Raw genomic sequence first — 22,992 nt, 5'->3', positions numbered from 1 at the left:
GCACTTTGGAAGGCCGAGGTGCGAGGACCACCTGAGCCCAGGAGTTTGAGACTGGCCTGGGCAACATGGCGAGACTCCATCTCTTTAAAAAAAAGGAAAAAAAAAAAAAAGGTTTATGGTAACTTTTAACTATAGCCCGTCACCAGAAAGTCTAACCTGGAGAAGAAAAAATGAGGTACAGGTGACAAACCTCCAAAAGGAACACTACTGAGAGAGTCCAAGAGCAGCCGCAAGAGGAAGAAGGCTGTCCCTGCCAATAGTACCCCAGTGTCAGAGCCCTAGGGAGATCACCAGCATTAAGGTTCCTTTTATTATTATTTTTTTTGAGACAGGGTCTCACTCTGTTGCCCAAGCTGCAGTGCAATGGCGCAATCACGACTCACTGCAGCCTCGACTTCTAGGCTCAAGTGATCATCCCACCTCTGTCACTGATTGCCACCACATCTGGCTAGTTTTTTATGATTATTATTTTGTTACTATCTGTAGAGACAGGTCTCACTTCATTGTTCAGGGTGGTTTTAAACTCCTGGGCTCAAGCAATCCTCCAACTCTGGCCTCCCAAATCCCTCGCATACTGGGATTACAGAAGTGAGCCAATGTGCCCAGCCATGGTTCCATTTTTTAATTAAAATAACAGTAACTAAATTTCTTTTAAGTCCTCAAAATATTTTTGAAGCACTGGTAACATTTATTTTAAGGCAAACCTCAAATTTAGAAACATTAAGAGTGAGAAGGCAAGAGGCAAATCAAGTGGAAGAGAGGGGAATGTTTATTCTAACTAGAGGCAGCAAAGAAAGTCAAAGAGCTCAACTGTGTTGAAGCCTAGCAGATAAAGGTAAAAGCTCTGAAATGAGCTTAGAAAGGTAAGGTGCCAGGCATTGCAGGACCTGGTTGGCAGGACCTGGTAGGTAGGCCAGGACAAGGTGTTGGTCTTCATTTTACATTTGCTGGAATGTTACCGAAGGATTCCATTTCTCTGTTGGGGAGGAGGTGGCGTGTGAAGAGGACAGGCACAGGTTACTTGAGTTTTGAAAAGATCATTATAGCTAAGTATTCAGTCTTCCATTCAGACTTTCCCTTACTATTTCCATTAATTTCAAAGAACTACAATTCCTTCATTAGATGATATATCTGGGTTGTGTTTTCAAAGAGAATCAAGTGTTTCTGTGACTAATATGTATTTCAGGTGAGGTGGAAGGTACTTACCATATGGGGAGGGGGAGCTGGACCTGGGGAAAAGGGAACCCTTCCCCACATTTTCATGATATCGCCAAGAGGTTGGAAGCTTTCATCACATGCTCTCTTCACCAATAAAGACATAGTAAAATAGCCCGCCTGAAACCATTCTGCCATCTCCTGATTATTGAAGGGACCTATAATAGCACCAATTAAACAGAAGGACAATAAGAAATCTTTCAGACTCAGAGAAAAAAAATATTTCCTGCATCTGATCCTCATTGAGGTGGCATCTGTCAAAAGGTTTTATACCATCTAATTTAATTCACCTCTAAAGGTAGCTAACAGACTTCTAATAAAATAATTTTAAAATAAAGTCTGTGTTTATACATCCCAAATTATCAGCAGTACTTCAATTATAAGGAGCATAACTGTCTCTATCTCAATCTCCACAACAATTCATGTGTCAGTAAAGTATGATACAATTGAAGAGTTAAGTATTTACTAGACTTTGTATCATTTAGGCATAAAGAATATAAACATGCAAGGCTGAAAACGTTCTCCAATTTTCATTTTCTGCCATAGATTAGTGAAAGGGGGGCAAAATGTAAATAATAATTAAGACAAATTATAATTCACTCTCTGATCTTGGTAGTGGGGAAAAAACGAGTATTCTCTGAATGTTTTATAATATGACATAATCAAGTATTTCATATATAAAAAAGACATAATCAAGTATTTCATAGACATAAAATTAACATACAAATTCACTCTGATCAAAAACCATTAATTCATTCAACAAATATTTACTTAACATTGATGATATACGATGTAGACAGTAGGGATATGGCAATAAATAAAGCAAAGCCCTGGAACTTCCACTTCAGAAGATTAAGTAGATGTGCTTTTCCCTATTCCTCCTCTAAGTACAACTAGAAACCCTGGACACTGTATTAATATATAAAACAAGTAACACTGAAAGGTGGAGAGAAGAAGGTAGGCTGACTAGGGGTCTCGGTGATGACATGATCATGAATTCCCTGGTTTTTCTTTTGATAGCATATATCACAGATTTGGAGATGAAGTCAGCAACCAAAACACATGACCTAATTATATGCTATCTACAAGAAAGTCACACAAAATATAACAAAGTTGGCAGATTGAGGAGATAAAAAGATATATCATGCAAATATTAACTTAAAGTAAGCTATATTCATGTTTGATACCGTTGACTTCAGAGCAAAGAAAATTATCGGAGACAGAGAGATGTAATAAAGAAGGGTCAATACACATAGAAGATGCAGGAATTGTAATATGTATGTACCAAACAACAAAGCTCCAAAATATACGGAGCAGGATCTGACAGAACTGAAAAAAAGAAACAGACAAATCCACAAATTGAAGACGTAACCACCACGTGATAGACCAACTAGCAGAAAATCTGCAAGATTACAGAATTCAACAACACAATCAACCAACAGAAGTGAAATGACTTTACAGAACATTCCAAATATAAAAAAATACATATTCTTTTCAACTAACCACAGAACATACAGCAATAATAGAACATATTTGGGGCAATAAAACAAACATAAAAAGATTTTTAAAAATTGAAATCATATTCAGTGTATACTGCTCGAGTGATGGGTGTACCAAAATCTCTAATCACCACTAAATAACTTACTCATGTAACCAAGTATCACCTGTTCCCCCAAAAACCTATGGAAATAATAAAAAAAAATCACATATAGTATGTTCTTTGACCACCAAGAATCAAGCTAGCAATACAAGAAAAATAACAGGAAATCATCCAAACACTTAGAAATCCAAAAATATACTTCAAAATAATCCAAGGGTAAAAGAGGAAGTCTCAAGGGAAATTAAAATACACAGAACTGAATGGAAATAAAAATACAGGCTGGGCACAGCAGCTCATGCCTCTAATCCCAGCACTTTAGGAGGCCAAGGTGGGAAGATCACCCGAGGTCAGGAGTTCGAGACCAGCCTGGCCAACATGGTGAAACCATGTCTCTACTAAAAAACACAAAAATTAGCTGGGCATGGTGGTGCATGCCTGTAGTCCCAGCTACTTGGGAGGCTGAGGCAGGAGAATTGCTTGAATCTGGGAAGCAGAGGTTGCAGTGAGCCAAGATGGCACCACCACACTCCAGCCTGGGTGACAGAGTGAGACTCAGTCTCAAAAAAACAAAAAAAGAAAATGAAAATAATGAAAATACACATATCTAATTTTGTGGGATACAACTAAAGAAGTGCTGAGAAATGTATAGTATTAAATGTTTCCACTAGAAAAGAGAAAAAGTTCCAAATCAATAATCTAAGCTCCCACTTCATAAATCTAAAAAGAACAAAATAAAGCCGGGCATGGTGGCTCATGCCTGTAATCTCAGCACTGTGGGAGGCCAAGGCAGGCAGATCACTTGAGATAAGCCTGGCCAACATGGTGAAAGCCCATTTCTACTAAGAACACAAAAATTAACTGGGTGTGGCGGCACGTGCCTGTAATCCCAGCTACTTGGGAGGCCGAGGCACAAGAATCACTTGAACCCAGGAGGCAGAGGTTACAGTGAGCCAAGATCACGCCACTGTACACTAGCCTGGGTGACAGAGTAAGACTGTCTCCAAAAAGAAAAGAAATAAGATAAAATAAAATAGAATAAAATAAAATAAAATAAAATAAACCCTAAGCAATCAGAAGGAAAGAAATGAGTAGAAATAAAACTGAAAATAAGAACTCTCTATTTCAGTGCAAGAGAGAAAATGCAGTGAAATAAAGAACCGATTTTTAGAAAATTTCAGTATAACTGAGAAACCTCTAGCAAGACTGACAAGAAAAAAAGAGAAATACACACATTTCCAATATCAGAAATGAGATATCACTACAGAACCTGCAGACATCAAAAGGATAATAAGGAAATACTACAAACAACTCTACACATATACATTTGATATCTTAGACAAAATGGACCAATTCATTTAAAAACACATACTACAACTCGCTCACATAAAATAGATCATTTAAATAACTTTAAAACTACTAGGGAAATAGAAAATATAATTTTTTAATTTCCAAAAAAGAAGGCTCCAGGTGGGTTCAATGGAGAACTCCACCAAACATTTAAAGCAGAATTAACGCCAATTCTAAAAAACCTCTTTCAGAAAATAAAAGGGGAAGACATACTTTCCCATTCATTTTATGAAGCTAATATTACCCTGATACTAAAACTACACAAAAAACAAAACTATAAAACAACATCCCTCATGAATACAGATACAAAAATCTTTACCAAAATATTGGAAAATATAATTCACCAGTATCTACAAAAGATTATGTATCATGACCAAGTGGTATTTATTTCAAGGATGCAAAGCTAGTTCAATATTCGAACAGCAATCAATATAACCCACCACATGAAACGGTTAAAGAAAAATCACATGATCAATCAACAGAGGCAGGAAAAGCATCTGACAAAATCCAATACCCACTCACAATAAAAACTCTCAGAAAACAGGAATGAATGGGTACTTCCTCAACTTGATAAAGAACATCTATAAAAACCTTACAGCTAACATTACATTTAATTATTAAAGACTGAATGTATTCCCTTTAAAAGAACACAGGAAAACAAGGGAAGGATGTCTACTCTCACCACTCTCACTCAATATAGTGATCAAACATACAATAAGGCAACAAAAACAAATAAAAGGCATACAGATTTAAAATGAAGATATAAAGCTGCCCCATCTATGGATAAATATGACTGTCTATGTAAAATCTCAAGGAAACTACCCAAAGAACAGAAAGCAAAAAGAACTCCTTGAGCTAATAAATGAGCTCAAACATTTACTATCACTGGGGAAAAAAAACAAAAAAACAAAAAAACTGAGATGCTCAGATGTAAATCTATACATACAGAATGTATGCTGAAAACTACACAACACTGATGAAAGAAATCAAAGATCTAATGACACAGACAGACACACCAAGTTCATGAACTAAAAGACTAACATGGTAAAGACATCAATTCTTCTCAAACTGATACAGAGGTTCAACATAATTCCTATCAGAATCTCAACAAGATTTTTAGTAAATACAGACAAGATTATCCTAAAAATTTTTATGGAAAGGCAAAGGAACTACATAGTTAAAAAAAAATTTTAAAAACAAGATTAAACTGGGAAGAATCAGTCTACCCAATTTCAAGACTTATTATACAGCTACAGTAATCAAGATTGTATAGTACTGGTGAAGGAAGAGACAGTGATCTATGGGACAAAATTAAGAAGTAGAAATAGAAACAGAACCACAAAGAAATAGACCCACACAAATATGCTTAACTAAATTTTAACAAAGGTGAAAGAAAACAATTTAAGAGAGAAAAGACATTCTTGGTCCTGAAGCAAATGGATACTCACTGAGAAAAAAACAGCAAAACAAAACTAGCTTACACGAAAATTAATTTAAAATGGACCGCGAACTTAAATGTAAAATATAAAAACTATAAAATTTTTCCATGAAAAAAAAAACTGTTGGAATCTAAAGCTTAGGCAAAGTGTTCTTGTTAAACTTAATACAAAAAAGAACCACCTATAAAAGAAAAACATTTATCTATTGTATTCATCAAAATTTACAACTTTTTGCTCTGTGAAAGACCCTATTAAGAGAATGAAATGAGAAGATAAAGACTGACAAAAAATATGTGCAAACCACATATCCATCAAAGGACTAGTATCTAGAATCAGTAATCAAAAATCTCTGAACAGGCTGGGCACAGTGGCTCACGCCAGTAATCCCAGCACTTTGGGAGGCCGAGGCGGGTGGATTACCTGAGGTCAGGAGTTCAAGACCAGCCTGGCCAACATGGCAAAATCCCGTCTCTACTAAAAATATAAAAATTAGCCAGGCATGGTGGCACACGCCTGTAATCCCAGCTACTCAGGAGGCTGAGGCAGGAGAACTGCTTGAGCCTGGGAGACGGCAGTTGCTGTGAGCTGAGATCGTGCCACTGCACTCCAGCCTGGCTGACTAGACTCTGTCTTAGAAAAAAAAAAAAATCTCTGGACAAAGGAAAGACCTGCCCTGATGGCTTCTCTGGTGAAAACGTACCAAATATTTAAGGAAAAACTAATCATAATCCTTCTCAAACTTTTTCCAAAAACTGAAAAGGAAGGAAGACTGCCTATACTTCCTAACTAATTCTATGAAGCCAAAATTACCCTGGTATCAAAGTCAGACAAAGGTTCTAAAGAAAATATAGACAAATATCCTTTATGAACATTGATGCAAAAATTCTTAACAAAATACTAGCAAAGCAAATTCAGTAATATATTAAAAAGATTATACACTATAATCCAAGTGGGATTTATTTATTCCTAGAATGCAAGGATGGTTCAAGGCATCAATATATGAAAATTGATCAATGTAATTTACCATATTAACAAAATAAGGGGGAAAAAACCACATGGTCATCTTAATTGACACAGAAGTAGTATCACCTTTTCATAAGGGTCAACAAACTAAGAATAGAGAGATCTACCTCAATACAATAAAAGTCATATATAAAAATCCCACAGTGGACATCATATTCAATAGTGAAAGACTGAAAGCTTTCCTCTAACATCAGGAGCTAGGGAAGGATGCCCACCTTCACCACCTCTCTATTCAAGATAGTACCAAATGTTCTAGTCAGAGCAACTGGGCAAGAAGAAGAAGAAAAAAAAAAAAACATCCAAATTAGGAAGAAGTCTGTTCACAGATGATATATAGCCTTTTATGCAGAAAATTCTAGATTCTCTTTTTCCAAAAACAGGTTAGAAGTAAAAAACAAATTCAGCAAAGTGGCAGGACACAAAGTCAAGACACAAAAATCAGTTGCATTTCTATACACTAACAATGAACAATCTGAAAAGAAAATTAAGAAAAAATTTCCCTTACAATAACATCAAAAAGAATAACATACTTAGGGATTAACTAAGGATGTAAAAATCTTGTACAAAGAAAACTACAAAACACTGCTAAAAGAAATTAAAGACCTAAATAAATGGAAACACATCCATGTTCACAGACTGGAAGACTTAACATTGTTACAATGTTACAAAGCAATCTCCAGATTAAAGGTAATCCCTATTAAAATCCCAATGATGCTTGTTGCAGAAACAGAAAATCCATCCTAAAATACATACGAAATCTCAAAAGAGGGCAAATGGCCAAAACAATGTTTCTTTCTTGAAAAAGAGCAAGAGATCTATCATGCAACAATGACTATAGTTAATAACAATGTATTGTACTCTTAAAAAACACTGCCAAGTAGATTTTTAAGTGCTCTCACTACAAAAAATGATTAGTACGCTTGTTAATCAAACTGATTTAGCCATCCATAATATGTATGCATATTTAAAAACATCATGTCGTATACAGCAAATATATAATATATATGTCTTTTTTTTTTTTTTTTTTTAAAGACAGGGTCTCTGATACTCAAGCCGAGTGCTGTACTCACTGCAGCCTCAACTTCCTAGGCTCTAGCAATTCTCCTGCCTCAGCCTCCCAAGTAGCTGGGTATACAGGTGCGTACCACCACACCTGGCTAATTTTTTATTATTTGTAGAGACAGGGTCTCACTTATGTTGCCCAGGCTGGTCTCAAACTCTTGGACTCAAGTGATCCTCCCGCCTCAGACTCCCAAAGTGCAGAAGATTACAGACATGAGCCACCACGCCCAGTCTCTTATGTGACAATTTAAAAATGTAATTAATAAAATTTTTTGGCCAGGCGCAGTGGCTCACACCTATAATCCCCCTTTGGGAGGCCAAGATGGCAGAAGAAAGACAGGGAGTACCACTTACAGCCAGAAGTTCAAAACCAGCCTGGTCAACATAGCAAGAATTTGTTTCTTTTTTTCTTTTTAAGATGAGGTGGGATCTCTTGGCTTGGCGCAATGGTTCATGCCTGTAATCCCAGCTACTTGGGTGGCTGAGGCAAAAGAATTGCTTGAACCCAGAAGGCAGAGGTTGCAGTGAGCCAAGACCGCCCCACTGCACTCCAGCCTGGGTGACAGAGCAAGGCTCTGTCTCCAACAACAAAAAAAAATAAAATACAATAAAAAAGTGAGAGACAGGGTCTCACTATGTTGCCCGGACTGATCTCAAACTCCCAGACTCAAGCAGTCCTCTGGTCTCTGGTCTCAGCCTCCCAAAGCAATGGGATTACAGGCATGAGCCAGCACATGTCAGCTGAGACCTCGTCTCTAAAAAAGAAAAATAATTAGCTGAATGTGGTGGTGTGTGCTTGTTCTAAAGAGGCTGGGGTGGGATCACTTAAGTCCAGGAGTTTAAGGCTATGGTGAGCCATTATCATACTACTGCACTCCAGCCTGGGCAACAGAGAAAGACCCTGTCTAAAAAGAAAAGAAAAGAAAAGAAAAGAAAAGAAAAGAAAAAGCTGGAGGACTCACATTTCCTGATTTCAAAATTTACTACAAAGAGTAATCAAAACAGTGTAATGCCAACATAAAGACAGACATATAGACCAATAAAATAGAACAGAGAGCCCCAAAATGAACCAGAATACATGGTCAAATATTTTGAAAAGGATGCTAAGACTATTCCATGGAAAAAGGACAGTCTTTTTAACAAATGGTACCTGGAAAATTGGATATCTACATGCAAAAGAATGAAATTGGATTCTTACCTAACACCATATTCAAAAACTCAAAATGGATCAAAGATCTAAGTGCATGACCTAAATCGGTAAAACTCTCAGAAGAAAACATAGGGCAAATGCTTTATACAACATTGGATACAATAATGATTTCTAGGATATGACAACAAAAGCATAGGCAACAAAGCAAAAACAGACAAATTGGACTTCTTGAAAATTAAAAAAAAAAGTGCATGATAAGACATTATCAGCAGAATAAAAAGGCAACCCAAAGAATGGGAGAAAATATTTACAAATCATGTATCTGATAAGGGATTAGCATCCAGAATATATAGAGAACTGAAACTCAGCAACAAAAAAATTAACAACCCAATTAAAAAAAAAAAAAAAAAAAGGCAAAGGACTTGAATAGACATTTCACCAAAGAAGGTATACAAACGGCTAATAAGCACATGAAAAGATGCTTAACATTCCTTATCATTAGGAAAATGCAAATGAAAACTACAATGAGATATCACCTCACACCCATTAGGATGGCTACTATTAAAAAAGTGTTGGTGAGAATTTGGTGAAATTAAAACCCTTGTGGACTGTTTTTGAGAATGTAAAATGGTACAGTCACTGTGGAAAATAGTATGGTAGCTCCTCAAAAAATTAAAAATATAACTACCACATGATCAAGCAATTCTGCTTCTTGGTATATACCCAAAAGGATTGAAAACAGGGTCTCAAAGAGATAGTTGTACCTTCATGTTCAAAGCAGTATTATTATTATTACTATTATTATTTTAAAGACAGGGTCTTGCTCTGTCACCTAGGCTGGAGTGCAGTGGCACTATCACAGCTCACTGTGGCCTCCAACTCCTGGGCTCAAGTGATCCTCCTGCTACAGTCTCCTGTGTAGGTGGGACTACAGGCACACACCATCCCACACCCAGTTAATTTTTAATTTTTTTTTATAGAGACAAGGTCTCTCCATGTTTCCCACGCTGGTCTCAAACTCCTGGGCTCAAGCAATCCTCCCACCTCAGGCTCCCACAGGGTCAGAATTATAGGCGTGAACCACACCGCACCTGGCCCATAACAACATTATTCACAATAACTGCAACATGAAAACAACCCAAGTGTCCATCAATAGATGAAATGGATAAGCAAAATGTGTAATACACCTACAGGGGAATACTATTCAGTCTTAAAAAGGAAGAAAATTTTGACACACGCTACAACATGAATGAACCTTGAAGACATTATGCTAAGTGAAATAAGCCAGTCAAAAGACAAATACTGTACAATTCCACTTCCATAAGGTGCTTAGAATAGTAAAATTCATAGAAACAGATAGTATAATGGTAATTGCCAGGGACTGGAGGAAATGAGGAATTATCGTTTAACGTATACAATTCCAATTTCGGAAGATGAAAGAGTTATGGAGACGGATGATGGTTGCACAACATTAAAAATGTATTTAATACCACTGAACCATACATTTAAAGATGGCTAAGATGGTAAATTTTATGTGTATTTTAATACAATATTTAAAATGAACTTAAAAAACGTAAAATAAGCAAACAATCCAATTAGGACATGAACAAAAAAAGACATGAAACATGAAGAAAAACTTGAATGAACAGGACAAATAGATGGCCAGTAAGAACATGCAAAGATGATCAACATCATTAGCCATTAGGGAAATGTAAATTTAAAACCCCAATGAGATAACACCACACCTGTCAGAATGGTTAAAACAGAATAATAGCAACAACATCAAATGCTGATAAGGACGTGGAGAAACTGCATCGCTCATAGATTGTTGGTGGGCACATGAAATGGTATAGCCACTCTGGAAAACAGTTTGGCAGTTTCTTTTAAAACTAAGCATACAACTACCATACAACTCAGCAACTGCACTCCTGGGCATTTAGCCCAGAGGAACGAACACTTATGTTCCCTCAAAAACATGTCCATAAATGTTTATAGCAGCTTTATTCATTATAGCCCTAAAACTTCAACAAACCAGATGTCCTTCAATGGGTGAATGGTTAAACAAACTTTGATAACATTCATATCACACACTACTACTCAGTAATAAAAAGACACAAACTATTGATATATGCAATAACCTGGATTAATCTCCAGAGAATTATGCTGAGTGAATAGAACCAATCTCCAAAAGTGTGATTCCATTCCATTCTTGCAATGACAAAACACAGAGCTGGAGAACAGATGAGTCATTGCTAGAGGCTAACAAAGGAGCGGGGGTAGAAGGGAAGCTCAGGTGGCTATAAAAGAGCAACCTGAAGAATCTCTGTGGAGATGGAAAAGTTCTGAATCTTTTTTTTTTTTTGGAGACACAATCTCCCTCTGTCACCCACGTTAAAGTGCAGTGGCACAATCTCGGCTCATGGCAACCTCTGCCTCCTGGGTTCAAGTGATTCTCATGCCTCAGCCACCCAAGCAGCTGGGACTACAGGCGCATGACACGACATCCAGCTAATTTTTGTATTTTTAGTAGAGATGGGGTTTCACCATGTTGGCCAGTCTGGTCTTGAACTCCTGGCCTCAAGTGGGCCACCCACCTTGGCCTTCCAAATGCTGGGATTACAGGCATGAGCCACCACAATCAGCCATGTTCTGAATCTTGACTGTACAAATGTCAATGTCCCACTTATGTTACTGTACTATAGTTCTGCAAGAGGTTACCACCAGGGGAAGCTGTGTAAAGGGTATATGTAATCTCTCTGTATTATTCCTTATAATTACATATATAGCTATGATTATCCCAAAATAAATTTGAGTAAAACACACACAGACACACACACAAAGCCCTGCTCTCATATATCTTACCAGACTGTAAACAATGAACAAATATGTAAAATGCCAGGTAGTAATAAATGCTGTGAAGAATAGGCAGGGTAAGGGGATTGAGAGTGGAATGGGGAGTTAATTCACTGGAGAGAGCTCACAGGGTAGGCACACAGTAAAATGCTATCATTAAAATTACACTAATATGAAGTGACCAACCAATTTCAGGGTAACAGGATAGATTTCAAAAGCAGAAATGAAGAATCAACAAATATCCTTTATAGATAGATAGCACTCTGTGCCCATTCTAATCGAACTTATACACCACACAAATCTTCTAAGGGATTCATGTGTAACACAGTACTATCTTTTATCTGACATTTTTAGTAGTTCTCTACCATTTTTATCAACTCCACTTGAAAACAAAACAGTTAAGGTCCTCCAACACTACTGCTGCCATCATCTTTTCACAGTCAGGGAAATGGAAACACAGAGAAGGTGAGGAGGTTACCTGCCTCCTTAACCAACTAAGATGCCAGAGCTGACAGTCTTAAACATTTTGCTTAAGTTTTAAAAAGTCTGAAACATTTGCTTAAATATTATCCCTGTCATATTTGTCGTCACATTCTGCCTTGTATTCAATTTTTTTTTTTTTTTTTTTTGAGACAGCATCTCACTCTGTCGCCCAGGCTGGAGTGCAGTGGCGTGATCTTGGGTCACTGCAGGCTCTGCCTCCTGGGTTCAAGCGGTTCTCCTGCCACCCTCCTGAGAAGCTGGGATTACAGGCACCCACCACCACATCTGGCTAATTTTGTATTTTTAGTAGAGATGGAGTTTCACTATGTTGGCCGGTCTGGTCTCAAACTCCTGACCTCAGGTGATCCACCCACCTCGGCTTCCCAAAGTGCTGGGATTACAGGCGTGAGCCACCACACCAGGCTGTATTCAAATTATTTTCACATAGGTTGACTATCTCTAATACAAAAATCTGAAGTCCAAAATGCTCTAAAATCTGAAACTTTTTGAGCATCACACAAAGGAAACATTCGATGGAGCATTATGGAATTTGGATTTCTCAGATTAGGGATGCTCAACTGGTATGTACAATGCAATTATTCCAATATCGGGAAGGAATCTAAAAACACCTGAAATCAGAAACACTTCTAGTCTACGTGTGTGTGCGCGCGTGTGCTTGTTGACTTTTTTTCCTACTATAATTCAAATTAAACAAATCCCTTCTTAGAGATTCTGGAAGTAATGGCACACACTTCAGTACTTAAAGGAGAAAGGAACAACTTGCCTTGAATTTCTCCCTGAGGATCTTTGTAATACCACTTCTGCATTGCTTCATGCATCAATGGAATTGACACTTCTTTAGCTCTGTGCTCCTGCAGTTTTGATGCCAATCTTTCATCATCTAGTGCACTGTCTTGGAGATAAGCCACCATTTTCTCAGCTTGCTAATAACAGAAAAACAGAAATCAAGGAAACAAATGATCCTAAATTAGTACTTGTACACATAGTAACAATGACTTCCCTTTTTTTTTTTTTGGACTACTTGATCTATGAAAGTCACTATGCAAAGGACATAGCAGGTAACTTCTCCCAACAATGCCATGAAACAGGTACTATCCTCATTTTACAGAGGGGGAAACTAAGGCTCAGAGATGCCAAGTCTTGCTCAAGGTCTCAAAATTACTAATCAAATCAACTAAGATTAAAACAAAAACTGCTCCGGATCAAAGCCCCGGGTTCAAATCAACACTAGTAAGAGTACTTTGCTTGTTTTTAATAGAGACGAGGTCTCATCATGCTACCCAGACTGTTCTTGAATTCCTGGGATCAAGCGATCCACCTACCTCAGTCTCCCCAAGCAGCTGGGTCTACAGACACGCACCACCTTGCCTGGCTAAGAGTACTTTTTAAACTAATAAGCTACTGGTCAACTCTAAACGGTATAAACTAAACCTGTAAAAAGAATGTTAATAGAACAAAAGGCTCAATTAATAAATTATAAATAAAATCTCTTACAAGTCTTACTAAGACACTATCTCACTTTTTCCTTTCTTCAGCATTTCCTGCCACTAACCATCCCAACCCAAAGGGAAGAGAAATTCTTTCACAGAAAAGCAAGCTATCACTTACTTTACATATAACAATGGTATACACAATCTTGGGGAAATTTAGAGACATGAATAAGATGTTAATGCTCTGACAGTTTAACTATTTTCCCCGTTATACTTGAAGCAAAAATTACAGAAGATACAGTGACCATCCACAGCTGCTTGTACTCACCATTTTTGGCATTCCACTAATGTCCAAAAAGAAAAAAGAAAAGTAAATAGCTAGGGGCCACCTAAGAGCAAAAAATAACCTGACATAATGACTACTACATAGCAGAAACTTATAAGTATGAAATGAATTGAAAGACAATTACTTATACAAATAAACACTAAATTTCCAATTTTTCCAGTACTTAAAATCTAGTGACAAAAGTTTTATATTTGAATACTCATGTAATGCCTGCTAATTTTTATGGCAGTTTAAGAGGAGACAAAAAGAATTAACAGGATTTCTACCTGCTCCAAATGTTTGAGACCTTCTTCATCATCGGGTTCTGTGGAAACACTGCCCATACCAGGAGCACCTACAACTGGCGTTTCAACTGGCCGGAGGGTAGGACTAGGATTGGGAACAGGAGGTGGAAGTATGAGAAGAGGAGAGGCTGTATCTGAAGCAATCTGCGACAGGGGCTGCTGGACATCAGCAACCATTTCTAGGGGGAAAAAATAAGATGAAAATCCTTTGAAATACAGAGACTTGTATGAAGGCTAACTACATTATCAAGTCGCACAGCCTGCTAACTGGGTCCAACAGAAATGTTAGCCCTGTCATGAACAGTGAAGTTACTTCAATGGAAAAATGTAATATTGCTTCCTAGAATGACAAAATTACCTACACAGAATGACAAAAGGTAAGAGTTAAAAGGTACCTAAAAGGTGATTCTCCAGGGCTTACCTGTGTCACCAGAGCACCTACCCAGTTATAGGCTGACCTCTTAAAAACAATCAGTCTAATCCTTTCTTCATAACATGTCTCCAATTGTAAAGGATAGTTATCAATGCACCCTAAATCTTCTCAAAGATATGTCATCTCTCATCAAAACCTTTACTGAAAATATCAATGATTATGCTCCTTAAGTACCTGTTTCAAGTCATGATTAATATAATTCAATACATTACATCTTGTAGGATAATGAGAAGCACTTGGAGTCTACCTGTACAGCGCAGGATGTTCTTCTCAATAGGAATACAAATTACAAAAGAGGTTCTGTCTTGGTTCCTATTTCTAACCTCTCAGTGTGCAGGCTCTTAAGAAGGAAAAGGGGGATGGAATAATTAGGTATAATTGCAGTTTCCCCTTTGAAATCTTGTTTGTTCAATTACAGATAGCTTCTCCAAATTCCTGCTCCTCTCACTGACTCATTCTTTGCCATACTTTTTAAAAGGATAGTCTATACATGCTGTCTCCACTTTACGCACACCTGCTGTAAGGGGACTTCTACTCTCATCTCTCCAGTAAAGCTCCTCTCTCAAAGATAAGCAGTGACACAAAGTTGCCAAATACAACGACTTTTCCTAGTCTTCCTCATCCAATCTCTTAGTAGCATCTGACATTATCAACTCAATTCTAAGCTAACCCATTCCTTAGTTTCCCTGCACTCTACTCTCCTATCTCTACTTTTACCTCTGAGGATTTTTCTCTGGTTCCTCTTCCTTTACCCTTTAAAAATGGGATTTACTCAAAGTTCTAATCTCAGTCCACTTTTCTTCTTACCCCTAATAAGTGCATGCAATATTTTCAATTTTCATTCTCTCTCTAGCCCTAAACTCTTCCCATCTAGCTACAGTCCCTCATTCACAACTGCTCTTTGGCCATCCCCACTTAATTTCTTCTCATCAACACCTCAGAATTACTGTTCAAAACTGAATTTATTCTCTTCCCTCCCCAGTGTGCTCCTCGACTTCCACTCTATGGTGAATGGCACCCTAATCCTCTCAGGCTCTTTGGCTCTTCCCTCTTCTTTTCATGTGAATGGCACCATAATCCTCTTATAATCCTCTTTGGCTCTTGCCTCTTCTTTAACCTGATATCCAGTCAATGACTGAGTCCTGCCAATACTTATTTTAACATCTCCTCTGCCACGACTTCCCTTTACAGGTGTACTACCTACCCCATAGAGACTGCTCAGGAGTCTAAGTGGTCAGAGTGAAGCCGAACTGTCATCACAAGATAGTCTACACCCCGCTGTCAAATCCATGTTCTAACCATGTTTCCCAATATCCTCCTTTTCACACTTCATATTTCATCACATAAAAACGTTGATTTCCTGCCCAAGCCTGGATCAGTCCCACTTCTTCACTTCAGCTTTCACTGCTCCCTAGTACTGGAATGCCTTCTCCCAATTCATCTAGCTACACTTACCTCCAAATTCTACTTACTATTCCAAGATGTGTTCAGAGACCACCTACTTCCTGAGTATCCCAAGAGTCTGCCAGCAGTGAACCCTTATCTTACTTTGTGCTCTGGAATAGTGATACAGGCACGCTTTATCTCCCCTACACACTATAAATCTGGAGTTTTGACCTTTAATGTACATCTCTGAAGCTGTCTCAGAATATGCATATCTAGACTTGATCCAAGAATCTCCTGAATAAGGCTTCAAGCATGTTTATTCAAAAGAATGTACCACAAGTAGTTCTGGGGCATATCCTACTACAAATCAAACTGTCTCAAAGATATGCCAGTCTCACAGTGCCTGCTATGCAGAGTACAGATTCAAGTACTTGCTGAGCTACTCAAGAAGCTAAGGGCAGGAGAATCACTTGAGCCCAGGAATTCGGATCCAGCCTGAGCAACATAGCGAGGCCTTGTCTCATTTTTGTTGTTCGTTTTGTTTTTAGAGACGGGGTCTTGCTATGTTGTCCATGCTGTTCTCAAACTCCTGGGCTCAAGTGATCTCCCCCATTTCAGCTTTCTGAGTAGCTGGGATTACAAGCACATGCCATCACACCCAGTGAATCTCATCTCTTAAAAAAAAAAAAAATCAGCTTTGTTCTAGACATTTAAAAAATTGAAAAATTCTTGGTTTGAGTTCTCAAAGTATCAGTCTACTGGGAAAACAAGGTAATAAACATCTTTATGATATTATAATGCTATGTTAGAAATAAGGCTGATTGTTTAAGAAACAAAGGAAGAAGACACCTACCCTAGTCTGGGGGCTTTGGATGGAAGAGAGTTTCAAGAACAGAGAAAACGATGTGCTAAGGTATGAACCCTAGAAAACAGGAGATATTTCAGGACCTAGAAGGCTTTGAGGCTGGTGAGTAGAATGTGAGGGAGGTAAAGAGGCTGGCAATGAAACTGCACAAAGGGAAGCAGATGCCAGATTGTGCAGTGTCTCATATGTCATGTTACAAGGTATGAATTTTTACAGTAAATGAATCAAGCAACCCTTCAACGTCAGGCATTACAATGACATTTTCTAATATGTACAAGAAGAAACATGGAAATGAGCATTAATATTGCCTAATAAAGTATATGAGCAACTTAAACCAATACATTAACACTGAAAAAGAGATATATTTTAAGCTTATTGTGCCACAGATTTATATATGTTCTCTTCTTGGCCTCTTTTAGAACAATGGCATTTTGGTGTGTCATCTGGTAATTTAAGTTGGGCACATAATCAGTCAACACATGAAAGGAAGGTAACTGTCTGATATGGGAATCAAACTAATGCAAAGGATCTGACACCCAGTTCACTAGTAATGACACGGTGGCTATGTCATAACACCTTAGGACAGGAGATTCCAGAGCTCCACCCTTGCAGATTCTCTGTTTTGGTAAATTCTGAGACAGACACATAAGTGAGAAGCCCTCCTTGACTGGGTTTACTGGTAAAATAATCTATTCTGATAATTCACCCACTAAAAGCAGTTCTAGGAGGCATAAGTAGAAGCCTATCTTATCAATGATCACTGGCCTCAGCAGAATCCTATTTTAGCTTGTCTATTCCCACAAATACATACCATCCGCTCTGCTGGGCACTTTGGCTGGTAGACTATTTTCCATCCGAGTCTCCTCTTCAGCTTTTTCCGTTTGCTCGGTTTTTGGTTCATCTTTCCTCTCAAACTGTGATGCTTCCTGAGACTGATGGTCTGAAGGAGTGCCTGGTCTAGCAGATGATAATGAGGTCTGGGGAGTTTCCTCACTAGCTTCTGGAACACGAAGTAATCTTAGTTGAACTTAGGAAAGTTTTGGTTTGATGGAGGAAAAAAAAGTAAAGGGCAAGAAGAGGCCTTACCAACTCCTATTCTATCTGTTTTCTCTCCTTCTTTCTTATTTGTCTTATCAGGTTCTTTGGCCTCCTCATTATGGCTACCCTCAGAGTCAGAGCACTCCTCCCCTTCGTCCACAGGCCGGAAGTCCATCTCCTGCTCTTCTGGAATAGGCTCTTTCTGCACTTTCTGTAGCAAGAGAATAAAACCAAAGATCAACAGCAGATTTGGCTTTGGTATAAGGTTAATGTTGGTCATGACATTTAAAACACATTTCTTACTTTTAGAGAGAGGAATGCTCCAGATGAGTCAAATGTGCCCATTTCTTCTTCAGCATCCTCTAAGCACCATTCGGGCAAGCTATCCCTGTCATCATCTATGCTCCCACTGCCAGAGCGAACCCTTCGGTAACCCCTTTCATCATCTCTATCTCGAAAATCAAACTCGAACCTTCGACGTCGTTCCATGTGTTCCCGCCAGCCTGCAGAACGAGGGCCATCTGAGATGAGAAGGAGGACACAAACCTTAGAAAAGTTTTATGACAGTATTTGAAAAAGAAAATCAGGAATAGAAAATAAAGGAGAAAACTACAAGTGACTGCAAACTCAAATGGACTGACCTAGTAAAGAGAACATTAGGCAACTAAATGTAAGTTCAGAGTTCAGAGTATACATACCATTATGAGACGACAACAGTACTTAAGTACTGAGCCATGCAACATACTCTAAAGCTTTAAAAGATAAATCTAAAATGAAGCACATTTAAAGGACACTGTATTCCAAGTAAGCACTTTTAATAAGTCCTAGGTACTTGATTAAAATACCGATTAGCCGCCAAATCCTCATCCAGACTTAATGCACTAGACATCCTTCCATACTGAAGATTATACCTTCTCTTTGCCCAATCTTAAAGCATTTTCTTTCTTCCCATGAAAATATCGTTTATGGATAAAATCAGCTCCCTGTGTCGATTTATAATATCAAACTCATCATGCCTATTTATTAATGCCAGGTTCCCACTTGTAATTCTGATTCTCCCCCCAAAATTCATGAAATTTACAGCGCGGAAAGTTGTCACAGAGATTTTATAAAGTCCACTATCCTAATTTTATAGTTTAAGGAGAAACTAAAACTTTGCCAGCAGAAGTAACTCGCATATGGCAAAGTAGAACTAAAATCCAATTCTGTACCCTCTGCTGCTTGTTCCACAATAACATGCTTACTCTCCTTTCCCTTCTTTCTCATCTCTTAATTCTCCCTATCCATATAACACTCCCAGGGACATTCCTAAATCTACATTTCCCAACAGAAAAAAAGACTGCCTAATAATAAAAGATCCTACTTAAGGTATTTTTCTAAAAAAAAAAAAAGAAACGGAAACTCTTGTTAAAATCTGACAGACCTAGACTCTGACAGAGTCTTAAAGAGTCTTAAAAAAAAAAAGCAGGCTTTAACCTATTAGAATTTTCCATCCTTGACTGCATTCTCTGTGGGGGATAAGAAAAAGAAATGTGGCCAGAGCTAAATGTTCTCACTATTGAGACAAAATTTGCAAAAACCAGCAATCTAAAAATCAAATTGGAAAACAAAGGGCAAAATGTTAAAAAGCCAAATACAGGTAGCATCTGATAAGCCATCTTATTCCCACACTCCCATCCCTTCATGTAACAACAACAAAACACTATTTACTAATTCCTATGAGAACTAAGGAATTTTATACCCAGACTGCTTACATGGAAACCTTGAGCCATTATGCGAAAAAAGTCTTCATGATCAAATGAATTCCAGAGCCCTCTGTACTGCTTTCATTTCTAATAGTCTAAATGTACATCATGATAGGAATCTATCCTTCTAGGTACCTGGCTCATGTTTCCTCTTACTGAGTTTCTTAGGTTCAGCTCCCAGACTGGATGCCTTCCTGTCCTTAATGGTCCCACCTCCATAGGCATCCAGCTGGAAGCCCTATTTTATATCCCATAATGTTATCTTACCAGTAGTTTCATAAAATTTTACTCACAAAACTAAATACAGCAAGTAAGACATGTAAGGTACTTATTAAGGCCGACTGCTGATTTACAGACTCTGCATCTAAACTAAAGTTGGATCCTGTTTTCATAAAGATAAAAGCAGTTAAAATAATTTAAAGTTTTACTCAAATCTTAATAAAAGATCAACCATAAACTAACAAATGTTAAGAGTTAACATATGAAAACTGCTATAATCAGGCTATACTTTGAATATACTGGGTTTAAAAAGTGAATAGTATTCTTTATTTAAAATGCATTTACACTGTTTTTTCAGACCCATATATCTTTGTATCCCCCAAACTATCTTTTAAAAATATATGGATTTCAGCCACAGGTGTGACTGAAAAAACATATATGTATATGGATTAAAAGTTCTGGAAGATACACAAGTTGATGACAAAAATGACATGAAAGTCAAATATTAGGGGGAAAGAAAGATTTAGAAAAGATGAGAAGATAATATATATCCAAATTCTAAGTTGTTGGGTGAGAGGTACTTTGATAAACTCCCTTTAATAGAATCAACATCAGACATTTGGGCTCAAAAAACATTGCTCATCTTCCAAAACATTCACCTTGTTTGTTTTTGACCAGCTGGAATTTCGTTTCTCTCTCAACCCAGATCCTATCCATTCTTCACTGACGCTTGTTGGGAACATAGTCTACAAACCCTCTGACTACGGACAAGCTCAGCATAAAATGCCTTCTAGAGAACTATAACATTTGGCTCAGGACACAGACTAATGAAAATTGTCTAGATCTTGTGATGTAAACAATGCCCACTAATGACAGAAAACCCACCCAAGAGGCAGCCTTGAAGAGTTGGTATAAAAGCATCCTAACCCTACCCAAACATTAACTTCAGTATGTTTCTATCTACCTACCACTTCCTTAAAATACTCTGAATGCCTGTTATAATGTCTACCCAGATCTAAGCTAGTGGTTTTGCTAATAACTTGATTTTTAAAAGTGAAAACAGTTTACATTATCATGATTTCCTGTATTAAAGGTAAGCCTCTCTGGCACATGGTTGATAAAATACTGTCATACACATGAAATTCATAGGGCATGCACATACTTTGTGTGCTTCAGTTTTGCATGACCCCACGATTGGAACTACAGTTGCATCTGATTATCATGAGGCATGGAATCAGCACTGTGGTAGGATATGAACTTTAACACAAAGCACTAGTGTCTTCAATTACCAGCATATCTAATGTCCAAGAAGAACAGTTTGAAGCATTCTTAAGAGACAAACAGAAGAACTTTAAAAACCACTAATCAGTACTATTCTCTCTCCTTCTTCTAAAGTTAGAAGGACATAAGAATGAACTTGTGATTATGTTTCTGACCTAGCTTTAAAGCTTATTCTTCAAATAAGGTAAATCACATTTTCAAGGGGAAAAAATGAAAGAATAAACCCTTTCTTGTTAGGAAAAACACCCACTGTTGGGGAGGGAAGCACATATTTCAAGTGTATAATTTTTATACATTTATAAATCTTAAAGAATGCTAAAAAAAGATTCAAAGATTTAGAGGTAGACAAAACTGAATGAAACCCTCATTTTTGCAGTTGAGAGCAGGTGCTCCCCATTAAACTACACTATTTGCCCCAGAAAAATAGAAAAGTGATTTCAATCAATTGAACAGATGTAGCAGGAAATTTTTATGTTGCAATTTTTTCTAGTAATAAAACTGTGACAGCATAAATAATATGAATCCTCCCCCACCTTTTTAAAGCCAGTTTATCTTTTCCATTTAATCCCTATTTCCATCAAACTTCCCCTTATTTCAGTCCCTATGGACCTTTACTCAGAATTCTTACCAGGACTGTGAGGACGCCACCTCTCTCCATCCCTCCTTGATCCAGCTAGTCGCCAACCTCCATCTTCATCTTCTCCATTTTGTTCCTCTCTAAAGATGCGCCAATTTTCACTTTCTGAGCGTGTAAATTCATGCTTTCTCCCTACTGATGCTGGTCCACCTTCCTCAAAATTTGGTCTCCCTATAAAGAAAATAATATGGTAAGTAACCATGAGCCTCTGCCAGTAAAGATTTTGAAAACAAACTTCACAGTTCAAATCAAGCTTTCCTGCAAATGTGTCCATTTCAATATTCAGGAAAAAATCACTAAAATAACTGTGGGTATTTGCATATATTATTAGACACATTTCTTAAGGCTGAATGTTCACAGACTGTGCAATTATTTTTTAACAAAAATATTATGTACGGTTTTTTTTTTTTTTTAAAAGCCATGTAATGGAAAGTCCATCTTCCTACACAAGACCCTCACAGTCATATTCCCCAGAAGTAACCATCATCAAGTTTCTTATAAAGTCTTCCAAACACTGTCTGTGGGTACACTTACACATGTATACATAGCTCCCTCATCCACACGCACAAACGCCACCCTCTGGATGTTATAAATGTTGTTTTGTTTGCTGTTTTCACTAACACTGTATCTTGCCAATCCCTCCTTACCAGCACATACTTTTTAAAGTTATACGATATTTTTCATTATACAACATACTTTATATAACCAACACCTACTGGTGATTCTGCCTAAACATGGTATCTGTACATGTCAGGCCCTCTTTTATTCCAAAACAGATTATAAACTGAAAAGTAGGCCGCATGGTGGCTCACGCCTATAATCCCAGCACTTTGGGAGGGCGAGGAGGGCAGATCACAGGTCAGGAGTTGGAGACCAGCGTGGCCAATACGGTGCAACCTCGTGTCTACTCAAAACACAAAAATTAGCTGGGTGTGGTGGCAAGTGCCTGTAATTCCAGCTACTCAGGAGGCTGAGGCAGGAGAATCACTTGAACCCAGGAGGCGGAGGTTGCAGTAAGCAGAGATCGTACCACTATACTCCAGCCTGGGCGACAGAGCAAGACTCCGTCCCCCACTGCCCCCCAAAAATAAAAATAAAAATTGAAAAGTAGTATAACCTCATTTACTCTAGCACC

The 22,992-nt window shown here is 37.8% G+C and overlaps 1 protein-coding gene across 1 annotated transcript in view; it reads right to left on the bottom strand.

Annotated features, from left to right (window-relative positions):
- GIGYF2 (GRB10 interacting GYF protein 2) overlaps positions 1 to 22,992 on the bottom strand; it is a 164,020-nt gene that overhangs the window by 49,861 nt on the left and 91,167 nt on the right. Inside the window, exons 11-17 of the mRNA XM_031651612.1 lie at positions 21,849 to 22,028; positions 18,279 to 18,496; positions 18,024 to 18,186; positions 17,749 to 17,937; positions 14,236 to 14,432; positions 12,957 to 13,116; positions 1,207 to 1,373 (exon numbers count right to left, since the gene is read on the bottom strand). Coding sequence (XP_031507472.1) covers positions 1,207 to 1,373; positions 12,957 to 13,116; positions 14,236 to 14,432; positions 17,749 to 17,937; positions 18,024 to 18,186; positions 18,279 to 18,496; positions 21,849 to 22,028 — 1,274 coding nt within the window. The remainder of the gene's footprint in view (positions 1 to 1,206; positions 1,374 to 12,956; positions 13,117 to 14,235; positions 14,433 to 17,748; positions 17,938 to 18,023; positions 18,187 to 18,278; positions 18,497 to 21,848; positions 22,029 to 22,992) is intronic.

The sequence above is a fragment of the Papio anubis genome, chromosome 10 (assembly GCF_008728515.1).
Source record: "Papio anubis isolate 15944 chromosome 10, Panubis1.0, whole genome shotgun sequence".
Taxonomy (NCBI): domain Eukaryota; kingdom Metazoa; phylum Chordata; class Mammalia; order Primates; family Cercopithecidae; genus Papio; species Papio anubis.
This window is presented reverse-complemented; position numbering and strand designations above follow the sequence as displayed.